The sequence below is a fragment of the Danio rerio genome, chromosome 17, assembly GCF_049306965.1.
Source record: "Danio rerio strain Tuebingen ecotype United States chromosome 17, GRCz12tu, whole genome shotgun sequence".
Classification (NCBI taxonomy): Eukaryota; Metazoa; Chordata; class Actinopteri; order Cypriniformes; family Danionidae; genus Danio; species Danio rerio.
This window is the reverse complement of record NC_133192.1, coordinates 11,214,502-11,227,500: the sequence shown is the minus strand read 5'-3', so window position 1 is coordinate 11,227,500 and position 12,999 is coordinate 11,214,502. Positions and strand designations below refer to the sequence as shown.

At 35.7% G+C, this 12,999-nt stretch overlaps 1 protein-coding gene across 3 annotated transcripts in view; it reads left to right on the top strand.

Moving 5' to 3' along the window:
- Nucleotides 1-12,673, top strand: part of baz1a (bromodomain adjacent to zinc finger domain, 1A) — a 35,772-nt gene extending 23,099 nt beyond the window's left edge. The window contains exons 19-28 of one of the 3 annotated variants that reach the window (NM_001365144.1): nucleotides 1,206-1,360; nucleotides 1,447-1,586; nucleotides 1,698-1,846; nucleotides 3,781-3,861; nucleotides 4,007-4,254; nucleotides 6,700-6,890; nucleotides 6,995-7,326; nucleotides 8,812-8,984; nucleotides 9,188-9,275; nucleotides 11,640-12,673. In NM_001365144.1, the coding sequence (NP_001352073.1) occupies nucleotides 1,206-1,360; nucleotides 1,447-1,586; nucleotides 1,698-1,846; nucleotides 3,781-3,861; nucleotides 4,007-4,254; nucleotides 6,700-6,890; nucleotides 6,995-7,326; nucleotides 8,812-8,984; nucleotides 9,188-9,275; nucleotides 11,640-11,812 (1,730 nt within the window). In that variant the 3' untranslated portion in view covers nucleotides 11,813-12,673. Of the gene's footprint in view, nucleotides 1,361-1,446; nucleotides 1,587-1,697; nucleotides 1,847-3,780; nucleotides 3,862-4,006; nucleotides 4,255-6,699; nucleotides 6,891-6,994; nucleotides 7,327-8,808; nucleotides 8,985-9,187; nucleotides 9,276-11,639 lie in introns of those variants that run through there. The other 2 variants (NM_001365143.1, XR_012392636.1) reach the window with 2 other exon arrangements.
- The last annotated feature ends 326 nt before the right edge of the window (nucleotides 12,674-12,999 follow it).

Below are 12,999 nucleotides of genomic sequence, written 5' to 3'. Positions count from 1 at the left end.
ATGTAATAGCCTACGAGCATATGGATCTCTTTGCTTGCGTGCCAATTTCCGCAGATTTTCATGTGCGCTCTCAAATAAACGATGCTGAAGTGCGATTTAGTGCGTTTATGTAATGAGTATGTCTCCAGCATTTATTAGATTTAGTAGGAATATTTATGAATGTATATATCTTTGGTGCGATTATTACCAGCTATTAAAAAAATATAATGTTTTGAATGAGAAGCTGTAATGTAGCCGTGGCGGGATGAATTTTGGTGTGGCGCCCTGCCATGAAAGGATGAATGATGCGGAAACCATGGATTGATATCGAACTCGATACTTTAACAACACTAGTTCATACCAAGGACCAAACTATAAATATTCATTGATGCGGATTCCAATATAGCTGACATTACAGTTACCTTTCTTCGATTCTTTGGATAAAAGCATCCACTAAATGTATAATTGTGGTGTGTGACTACACTTTTAAAGGGGTACTTCATGACAATTTTTGTAATTTAACCATTAACAATTTAATTAACAATTTGTTCAGGAATTGTGGGGTTTATTCTGTTGAACTCAAAAAAAAATATTTCTCAGAAAGGTAGTACGTACATTCATTCATTTTCTTTCGGCTTAGTCCCTATTCATCAGAGGTCGAAATGAACCACCAACTTATCCACCATGTGTTTTACACAGCGAATACCCTTCCAGCTGCAACCCAGTACTGGGAAACATCCATACACAGTCATGCACATTCATACAATATGGCCAATTTAGTTTATTTAATTCCCCTATAGCGCATGTCTTTGGACTGTGGGGGAAAACCGAAGCATTCGAAGGAAACTCACACGAACACGTGGAGAACATGCAAACTCTAGACAGAAATGCCAACTGGCCTAGCCGAGACTCGAACCAGCGACCTTCTTGCTGTGGGGCAACAGTGCTAATCACTGAGACACCATGTCGCCCCATGGCAGTACATAACTTCCATAATATTTTTCTTTTACTATGGAAGACTGTTTTGTAATCAGAATTCTTCAAAATATCTTCTTTTCCGTTCAATAGAAGAGACTTACAGCAAGATTCAAACTATTGCTTTGTTTTCATACTTGTGTGTATTTTTCTGTCTTTTTATTTTATTAAGATTTTTAGTTTTTATATCTGTTGAGCATGAACACGCTATACCTTGTGGTTATATATTTACTTTACTACTCATTGCACAGGTGAATCTCTGCCAGAGACAAAAGGCAGTTCGGGAAAAGCAAAAGTTGGCCCACAAAGCACTGTACCTGCTGAGTGCTTCATGGAGAATCGTCTTCGAGATCTATTATTGGATATCGAGGACCGCATATATCAGGGAACTCTTGGCTCAATTAAAGTAAGCTCTTTACTAACTTATAAATATTGTTTGTGGTTGGATCTTTTTTTAATTATACCCTGTCTTCACCTCTCGTGTATGAAAAGGTGATGGAGAGAAACTCATGGCGAGCTGCGCTCGAAAATGGGAACTATGAACTATTAGACCCTGACTTCAAAGAGTATGGGCTAACTGACCGAGAAGAGGAGCCAATGGAGATTGAGGAGAATCACAGAGTCAAAGACAGGTTATTTTACTTGAATACCTGTTCATTGTGTATTTTTACTTGTTTTTATAATGGTACTTTGCAGAAGTGCTCTGTAAATGTAGGAACTAATGGTCTCCTTCTCTTTTTTAGGCTGCAAGAACTGAAGGTGGAGGGTCATAGTGCCACATCCACTAGTGTGAGCACACCACAACCCGTGAATAATGTCGTTCACTGCTTGGCACATGCCCTTGCACAGGTGGAGCAGGGCATAGAGCGCAAGTTTCTGAAAGCTCCACTAGGTAAGATCTTTTAAAGGTCCCACGAAATTAAAACAGTTTTTCAGATGTTTGTAGGAGAATTGTTTTAAAGAGATCTATAAGCTAATGTGCTCTAAAACAGTGACAAAACTTGCATTTAGAAGATATAAACTAATATAAACATGGGTTGTCAATTATTTTTATATATTGTTAATAATTAATGTCAACCATAGACAATAGTGGATACCATTTCACAAATATCTTGATCGAGATGGGCAAATCGGGAACGTTGTTTTCCATCGCCATTCAATATAATAGACTGAACCGTTCTCTATCAGTCATCATAAATGATCAGTCATTATTCATCTGACAGAGTCGGTATAGCAGATACTTGATTGCTGGCCTTGCTGAAACATTTTCAGAGATATATAAACAATCTAAATTTGACCGGTTTAATTTATATAATGAATTCATTATAATCAAGGAAATAATATGTATAGGCTATAATATGCCTTTATATGTAATAAAAATAATTTTACATTTAATGAACGTATACCACTATATTTACTTCTGTGATTAAATAGTATTTATTTGCTTAATCAATTAATAGTTATCCGTGTTTTAACTAATTATTTTTATTTACATAATATCAGTATCAACAATGCACACATGCTAAAATTATTGTTACGATATAATAATGAAATAATGACTGAAATGGAAAACCTTAAACTGTTCACCGTCATAGATTGTCTTTTCATATTTGTGAAATACTGTAGGTGTTGATAATGCTCTTAAGGAGTTGGTCACCGTTAAACAAGGAAAAAAATAGAAAACTTATCTGTCATTAACCATATATGGTTCACCCCTGTCTTTATCTTGTGTCCTGGTTGGTGTATGCTGAAACATGTGGGTCTGCAGCTGGATGTTATTGAAATGGATCAATGGTTTTGTTCACGTCACCACATATTACAGTTTGAAATCAAATCTTTTGACCAGTCAGATTGTTTCTAGCATCTGATATGCCCCGCTCCCTTCAATATGCTAATCATTTGCTTTTCATTTGATGCACTTGAGCTCGACCACTCCCACTGGCAGAGCAGTGATCAAACAAAACACTATTGGCTGTTTTTTTTTTTAAAGAAGAACTACACTGTCCCACCCTCACTTCGTGTTTCGCTTGAGATCATGTCAGAAATCGATTAAAAACACATATTACAAAGCATTTCACACTTTTATCCTCTTACTGTAAAACATATTTTACTGGACTGTCCTGCTTTTACTGATTCCAGAAGGACTTTTTATGAAATGAACTCTTTTAAGGACATTTTTGACAAAGTGAAACCAGAAAAGATTTTAGAATTTTTATCATGTATTAACGCAAAAAATCTTATTTAATTTATGTTTTATTTTGTTTGTTGATTTTTAAATTGTATATTTATTGTTGAAAGATTCCTGCCATGAAGATAGCCTTGGTTGCTGACATGGCACTAAATAAAAAATACATTATATTACACAGGACTTTTAATGCTATAGCATCAAGCAGACTCTGTTGCACTATTGTCAAACCTCAAACTTTGTCCAGTTCCTCTTTTGGACCAAAAAACCAACAATTTATTCAGTTTATTCATCTCTATAAATTCTCCAACAACTTGGATATTATTATTTTACTCACTGTTGAATTGGTCTGGATGATAAACTAGTTTGTAATACTTGATGAAGATTTTCCCACATATAAAAGCACTTTAAATATCAAGCATGCTCTATTAGATTGTGTTGGGTTTATTTCCATATTTTATTGAGTTGTCTTTTTTAAGAGATTGTTTACACTTTATTCAAATGCTGTTTTACAATTTTATTTCATAACATTTTTTAAATTAACATTAAATTTATATGTAATTATTATTGTTTTTTCTTCATAATTTTTGAATTCAGCAATCTACAGTCTCTTCACTTGTGATTGTTATATTTTTATGTAGGTGATGAGGATGCCAAAAAAGACCAGAAGGCAAAGAAAAAGGACAAAAAAAAGGATGATGACCAATCCAGTGAGAAAGACGGTATGATTTGTTGTTTACCGATTTGGGAGACTGACCAGCTGTTTGCTTAAGCATGTTTACCAAACTGAAAGTGTTTTCATTTTTTAGCACATGCTGTATTTAACAATCAACACTAAACCGGTTTTTCTCTGTATGGTCTCAACAGATGGTAGTGAAAGTGGGCGGCAGGTGAAGACTGTGCAAGAACGCTGGCGCGAGTCTCTTTTGGCTTGCACCAGCCTCTCTCAGGTTTTCTTGCATCTCTCCACACTTGAGCGCAGTGTAGCCTGGGCCAAATCTATCCTGAACACCCGCTGTAAGGTTTGCCGTAGAAAAGGAGATGCTGAGAACATGCTTCTATGTGACGGCTGTGGCAGAGGCTATCATATCTTCTGTGTTCGGCCAAAACTGAAGGTAAGGGCTTGCTAATGTAGTGGACATTAGGGGTTAGGGCTCCATAATATTAGAAAAATCTGACATTGCCATATTTTGTTTGTTAAAACGACTTCCCCAGATAACTTGAATAGCTTTATTTAGAAGGAATTAAGTCATTTAGGTTGTTTGGGATAATTCTGTAGGGGAGTTAATCATGTATAAAAACAATGAACAAATCACACAAATTAAGCATAGATAAATAGACTAGAGCAAAGACAAAAGTAAAATAAACAATGCTTTAAGGTTTTTAGCATAAAAGTATTCAGATAGCGAAATTGAATAATCAAATGTAAAAATAACACTGTATAGTGTTCACTATATAAATAATCCAATAAAATAATCTTGATTTAAAATAAAAAATAAAAATTTCCTCAATGTTTTAAACAGGTCAGATATAATACCGACTCTACATACTGCAGTGTGACTATTGCAGGTTTGCACATTGGTGATATCGATGTGAAAACTATATATTGTGCAGCCCTACTATGGGTGGAACAACACAGGCTTCTCACGCTTCTGTTTTATGGGTAAGGTTTGGTATATGATATGTTCAATAAAAAAAACAACACTGTCAAATAGGAATAATAAAGAAAGAAAACCGTTCAAGCAAAATACAATACAAAATGAGTACAATATAGCGAAGATGATGCTAAAATAAGTGTTTTTGAAGTATCTTAACAGTTTATTATTCAGTTTGTGTAACTAAAAACTACTCCAATATAACACTTCATACTGTAAATGCTCATACTGTATATGCTCTTAACTGTTAAAATTAAAGTTAAACATTATTGAGCTATGCATAGTTATTCAGTCAAAATCAGTGAGTGATTTCATTATCTTTTGTTTGATTAATATTAAAACGGATATTGCACAATAAGAAACTTGCAGAACAAGCTATTTTCTGAATGTTTACATTCTAAAGGCTCATATATACTTCTGCGTCCAGTGATCGGCGCCTGCTTTACACACAGTCGTGCATTTAAATTTCTGTGTGCTGTTTGTGTTGCTCTGCAATAACACTTTTGAAACGCTAGCTGGCAGTAGGTGTTTATGTTCCTCTGTGTTGAGTTTCTTCACTGGTGTTTTGTTTTTTCTGAACACTACAAGTAGCTCAAACTCGCTCATACAGATGCGGGAACCAGCAGTTGTGCAACAACTTTAATCATAAGGTAAACACAAAACAAAAGTTTTCATCTGGAGCTCCTTCATGGGACTCGAAACTTGTAAACACTGGCTCCATCTGGCTCGCAGCTCTCAGCAACGTTCGCACTTGTCAGTGCTACCAAGCTGACCAATCACAGAGCTTGCGCTATGCGACGTGTAGTTGCATTGTTTTAAGAGGTCAGCGCGTGCGTCAGCCATGGCGTGAGCTATGCGACAGCACCATACACGTGCACTTGACGCAGAAGTATAAGTCAGCCCTAAGGCATAACTCATTGACTACTCGTCAGGTTGGACATGTTGACATAAGTATTGGTCATAATTAAGTTTAACGCCTTATTCACACGGGGCTTCAGCGTTAACGCTTGACTGAAGTTGGGGCTGATGCGATTTGCATACAGCGATCTGATTGGCTAACGCTTCCGTCAATGCAGTTCGGCAACGCCTGACGTCACCCATTCAAAGTGAATGGGAAGCATGAACAGGGTGTTAGTGTTGAGAAGCAAGAATTAATTTGCACGTCGTAACTTTTATTTACCTATTCAGATGTCCGACATGAGTTCTCTTTGCGCTTTGAGCTTCAAAGTTTAATTAACTAAAGCTTATGAATTTAGTACAAACAGTAATAATGTCATATAGTGTGGGCTTTTGGTGGCACACGTCTGTTTCATTTTACATTTACATTACATTTAGTCATTTAGCAAAGCACAAGAGCTGATAATTTTACCAATAATTAGTACCAACAGAATTAAGTGCTAGAGTCAGGAAGAGGTAGTGTTTTGTTGTTGGTGTTATTATTAATTTTTTCTAAGAAAAGAGTGTTTTTACAGGTGGTTTGTCAAGCCCACTCACCTGTGTGAAGCACACATCATAAATGCATTGTTTCCCCATTTGGCAACATGAAGTGATTGTAATAAAGTGTCTGGTGCAAGCAGAGACTAATTTTCATGTGAAAGTCTCCCTAACTTTAGTGCTCACTAATGCACATTTACTCAAGGAGAGCCTTGTTTCAGGATATACTTTCTAACATGCAGAGCCAGTTCAGAGTTTAATTATAGAAATGGGTAAAATGGAAAGAAAGGTCTATTTAAATGCAAACTGAAAAACTGCTATTTCCATATACACGTTGAACCATGGAGTTCATTCCAAACAGTTCAATATTATATCGGGTTTTGGGCATGCCTAGTCATCACCATTTTAAACTTCTCATTTCTAAAGAAAGTTTTACAATAAACAAATCATTTATTTGATTTGCTTTTAAAGGCTGTTCCTTCTGAAGACTGGTTCTGTCCCGAGTGTCGTCCCAAACAGCGCTTAAATAGAATCAACTCCCGCCAACGTTCCTCTGTGGACTCGGAAGAAGAAATGGAGGATGAGGAGGAGTCTGAAGAAGAGGACGAAGAAGAATCTGAAGAGGAAGAAGAGTCAGAGGAGGAACAATCAGAGGAGGAAGAGTTAGTAGAATTGCTGTTTTCTGGAATTTGATCGTGATTTCAGGCAGAAATAAGTTCAGAAGTTTTAATGAAGGTTGTTTTCTTTTTTCCCCAATTTAAAACAGGGTACCTAAGAAGGCTGCGGTCAAACTTCCTCTACAGAACAATAAAGGAGGTCGTTCGAACAGCAAATCAAAACAAGCTGAATCCGCTAATTCCACGTCCCGCTCGCAGCAGAACACACCCAAACAGAGCCAGCCTGCTAATAAAGGAGGGTCTAAAAACTCAGGGAAGAAAGCCACCCCAGTGTCCAATGGCAAACCTCCATCTCGGGCAGGAAACCGCTCTAGTGCTCGTCTTAGTTTAGAGGTGATCTCCACTAATGACACGACAGGGAAATCCGAGCAGTCCAGTCCTGCTGCAGGGAATGCAGAGTCCAGGAAGAGGCCCATTACTGGTAAGGAGTGTCAGTGATTTTGCTGAAATAAATAAATAAACCAATCTGACTAAGATGTTTGACATTCACATCACATCTAATTGCAGTTTAATAGCTTGTTTTTGCCTTGTAAAAGGACAAAATGGTCATTGCAGCTTTTTGTCTAACAATTATTTAAAAAAATTTTCTCATAAGTGCGAGATCATTAGCCACAAGATTTTCATATTGCAATTAAAACTTTTTCAAGTACATGTTAGAAGTAGGGATGCTCCGATCGATCGGCTAAAAATCAGTATCAGCCGATAATCGCATTTAATGACTCGATCGGCACTTGCCAATCTGGCCGATCTCATGAACCGATCACAGATGTTTGTTTATGAGTTTACAAGCAGAGGAAGATGTATGTGCGCTCCCATATATTATGCATAGCCTACAGCAGCCACAACATGTGAGGAGGTAAATGATGCGTGGAGGCGTGAGCGATCAATGCGCTCCCGTCACAACAAATAAAATATATACAGATGCAATGCGACCTCTGTTTACAGTTTATTGGCACGACTTGTGCGAGTGATGATCTCTTAAGTAAGTGCAGCCATTGTATGTCCAGTGTTTTGAGCTGCTGTGACATAAACCGAGCGATCTCCCATATCTAGTGTCTCGTTTAACTTCATGAACTCTCCTGGAAGCTATGCGAGTCTCCCACATATTTATACCAGCTGAATGATCCCCAAAAATTTGTTAAAATACCCGGAAATCATGGCAACGAGAGTGAATGAGCAAGAGAACAGATCACGGGAGAAACAGTAATGTTTTAACCATTACGTTTCTGAGGTTCAATGTAAAGCTGGCCATGATATGTTCACACCTAAATGGTTATAAGAAGTTTGTTTAAGGTATTAAATGCAGCATCCTTCATTTATTCTCTTGGGTACACTAAGCCCCAATCCTAATTCAATTTTTTTTTTTTTATAGAAAAAAATATTTAGATAAAATAAAATGCAGACCTATACATGATTCACTCCCCTACAAAATCATTCCAATCAATCTAAATTATTGATTTTGTCATCTGGTGAGATTTGTATTCATAACGCGATATAAATCACAGAGAGAAAAAAATATCTCAATGTCAGATTTTTCCAATATCTTGCAGCCCTAATTGATGTCATGCAAACATTTTATTTCAAACTTCAGTTACTTCACAGGTGAGATTAATGGAGAAAAGTCAAAATTGCGATGCATAAACTTACAGTTCAGATCATGTTTAGTTTTATAGTGCTTTTGCAATTTAGATTGTGTCAAAGCAGCTTAACAGAAAAGTTCTAGTAGTTGCAAGACCAAGTGAGATTAAATGTTGCTATTACTATTAATATTTTTGAATGTATTTCCATAATACATCGATTGGTTGGATTAAATTGATTTCATATTTTAGACCTCTATTCTTTCTTTTTCATTTTCAATTCTTGTTCAAATCTCAGTTATTGTGGTTTGTCGCTGTTTCTCCAGCAGAGGTCTCCCCAAAATCCAAAATCATCTTGGCCCCAACCACCACTTCATCAAGTCGTCGAAGCTCAGGGAGAAACTTGGGCGTCCACGAGCTGTCTGCCTGTGAGCTGCTCTCTGTGGATCTGGTCAGACATGAGGACAGCTGGCCCTTCATGAAGCTAGTGTCCAGAACTCAGGTTAGACGTTAAGACCTGCTCACACTCGCAGCCCTCTGTAATATGGTTATATAGTTCCATTTTTGGTTGATTTATGCATAGCTTTACTCTTTAAGGGTATAGTTATAAACTTTGCATTTATAGATGACATCTCACTTTCCCAGTTTTACTCCAGGGCATTACTTAGTTGTATTGACTATTTTTTTGATTGGCTGTAATTTCAGGTGCCTGATTATTATGACATAATCAAAAAACCCATTGCCTTGAGCACAATCAGGGAAAAGGTCAACAACTGTGAATACCAAACTGCTGGTAAGTTTGCCGTTTTATTTTGTGGAAATTGTAAGGTTTGAATCTAAAAGATTTAAAAGAGCTTTAGTTGATTTTACTTTTAAAAAGTGAGCAAACTCTGACTTAATTTTTATAATATTATGCATATAATTATTGTATGTACATAGTTTATTTACTTAATATTTTTTTAAGTAGCTAATCACTTTTTACAGTGTAGTAATGACAACCCCAAATAATGGCCTACTATTGGGGCATATTGTCACAAAAAAAAAATGTGTGCTGTAATTTTACTCGCCATCAGGTGAACTAAGTGTTTTTTTGTTTTGTTTTTTGGTTTCTTTAAAGAACCTTTTTAGCTGAAACTGGCCTTTTAGTTCCAGTAAATGGGATTAAAATGGAATTGAAAGAAGTAATGTTCAGTTTCTTGCACAAATCAATCATTTTACTGTATACGATCAAGATCATTGGTAATGGTTTGCAATTTTATGAATCACGAAAGACCACAGCTTCAGCTAAAAGTCTTCTTTAATGGTCTATTTAAGATTAAGAGCATCACCTAAATTGTGGATAACCTAAAGATGAAGAGCAATATTTATTTATTTTTTTGTTCGAGTTTCTGCGGTGTCTTAATGTCTTAAATTTCAAAAACAAAATTTTAGGCCTTAAAGCGCCGTGGACTGATGATTTAGTTTTTTTGAATCCCTTACCTAAAGAGCACCAAGGCATTAAATGACCCTTGATGAACGGCTAAATACTTCGTGCACGGCCTCACAGCTTGGCAGGTCTGTCATCGGTAGGGCCAGACAGAATCTGCGAACAATTTTTGCTATTTCTGTTGAGAATTTTGTAAAAAAAAAAAAAAAAAAAATCTGCGGATTTGTGCTTAATTATCATAACTAAAAACGTATTATATGCAATAAAAAAAACAATACTTTTTTATCTTTTATTTAATGTTTACAATGCAAATCCAATTAGATCCACTTATTTGGTAAACAAAGCAAGTCTCTCATATTAAATATCTACTAAATAACAGAAATGTCACTTTACAAACTTGTGTTGTAAATAAATCATGAAAATTTTATTATTACTATTATTATATTACAATAGTATTAGTGATATTATTAATATTTTAAGTTATATTATTATAAGTAATATTATAAATTATTAATTTTAAAAACTGAAATATAAATTTACACATATTTAAGTAAATACAGACTCAATAATGGACTGAAAATCTGTGGATTTGTGCAGATTCCATGTGGGTCTAGTCATCGGAAACCCATGCTGTCATGAATAATTAAGTAACAGGGTCTTCTTATAGGATACGAAAACTTAACTATGAATAATAATGAGAAACCAACATGTCATTACTAGACAGGCAGATGCGCGCTACGTCACTGATTTTGATCCTGCAAGAATAATGATTTTAAACTCGTAAGATGAATTTAGCTGACAAAAGCTCAAAATTATCCAGTTTTCCCCACAATTGAAGCTGACGGGTGCTAACATTGTCTTAACTGATGCTCAACACACACACAAATCTGTTAACATTATTTTGATTTAAGAAGAAGATTTAACCACCCCAGCAGCACTTTGGGTTAGATTTTTGGATTTTCATATTTTTGAAATTATCCACCCGAAATGTCATTTTCGCATTCGAAAAAGTGTAAACAGCTTGAGTTTTCTTGTTTTGACAAGTTTCATATTCAGTAGGGTTTTTTTCTGAAGTGGTTTAATACTGATGATTTTTTTCCCACAGAGCCAAATTTCTCCTTGAGACCTTTAATCAATGTTTACATTTTAAATGCGTAGCAAGAGGAGTGGGATGCATTGGAAAATAATAAAATGTATGAAATACAACCTGAAATCTCAAACAGAGTTCTAAGACATTTTAAAACTAGATTTGATCAAGTGATTTCTACCAGATGTCGTATTGGACATACAAGATTAACCCATGCTTATTTGCTTAAAGATGAAGACCTCACTCAGTGTTTGTACTGCACAATTCCACTTACTGTAAAACACATTTTACTAGACTGTCCTGCTTCTAAATATTCAAGAAGGCATTTTTATGAAATTAACTCTCTTAAGGACATTTTTAACAAAGTGACACTAGGAATTTTTTTAGAATTTATGTCATGTATTGACACTAAAAATCTAATTTAATTGATGTATTTATTTGTTGTTTTTAATTGTATATTTTAATTGAAAAATTCTTGCAATGAGAATAGCCTTTGTTGCTGACATGGCATTAAATAATAAAATACAAATTATTATTAATTTTTATTATTATTTGTAAAATGTTATTCAGAATAAATTATAAAAGATAGTTGAAAAACACTGTTCATAGCTCATTGTAATTTCCTGTTGTTTTGAATCTTTTAGCGGAGTATATTGAGGATGTAGAGCTCATGTTTTCCAACTGTCTGGAGTACAACCCGCATAACACCAATGAAGCAAAGGCCGGTCTCCGGCTCCAGGCTTTCTTCCATTCAGAGCTTCAGAGACTCGGCCTGGCTGACCGCATGACCCCTCCACAGAAACGACCACGGATGTAAACAAGTCCGTCTTTCCCACAAATCCACCGACTGGCCAAGACTTGAAGGCCAGTTCATAATCTGCTCTCTAATTATTTTGCTCCGTGGCATTTGAGGAATGTTTATGAACATTCCAGCGTGGTGTGTGACTCGATAAAATTCTACATAGCTCTTGTTCACAGGAAAATATATTTGCAGAATGCACTCTTGACTGATTTCAAGCGACGTTTATCTTCACAGCCAGTGACGGGAGTATTAATTGGCCTTTAATCCTATGGATAAGTCTTTTAAAGCAGCAGAAAGGTAAAATAACTATGCTGTGAAGAAAAAAAGTTATTTGCACTGTATTCTGAGAAGTTTTTGCGTTCACAGTAACTCAGGACAAAAAGCATGTGTACGTTTTGGTTTGTTCTTTTGTCTGAAATTTAAAAATGGTGCATTTTTTTGTGTTTATAACTTGACTGCATTTCTAGACTACTATTTTGTATAGATTTTTACACACCCGAGTGACAATAAATTAAGTCTTGCATCTCAAAAGGAGCAAATAGAATTGGTTTTGTAGTTGTGAATAGTTGTAAAGATTCAAGTTCCTCCTGTCGGGTCCCTATAGCTTGCTTAAACACTAAGTAGGAACCAGACCATCTCGTTTCACTGTTTTCCTTCTCAGCTTTTGGTTATTTATTTAGATTTGGGTATAATTTGCTTGCTTTATTTATAAGATTGTCTTTATAGGTTGTTTGTCTTTTTTTTTCCTTTTCTCTGTACTTCAGAAAGCTGAATGAATCAGTTTGTTTATCTCTCATTGGTCTTAAGATTCATTTTACCTGCTGTGTAATTCTTTTTTTCCAGATGTAAAATAAATTTTGTTAATATTTGGCTTGATCACGTGGTAACATTTTTGAGTTATGCACAACACTAGTGTAGACGTTTCACAGCACGGCTGATTATACACATTATTGGGTACACCTGCCCAACTGATTGTTAATGCAAATTTCTAATCAGCCAATCACATGGCTACAGCAACAGAAAGACCACACCATGAGCCATTCCTATCCGCTTGTTAAGTGTGACGTCACGTGGAGCGGCTTCCGGGTCCAAGCGCTCTATTCAACTGAATGGGGAGATTCATGAAATGGTAATAATAAACATTTACAAAGCGATTTAATAGTTTAGAAAGTCACAATCGCAATATATATGTCCATGCCTAA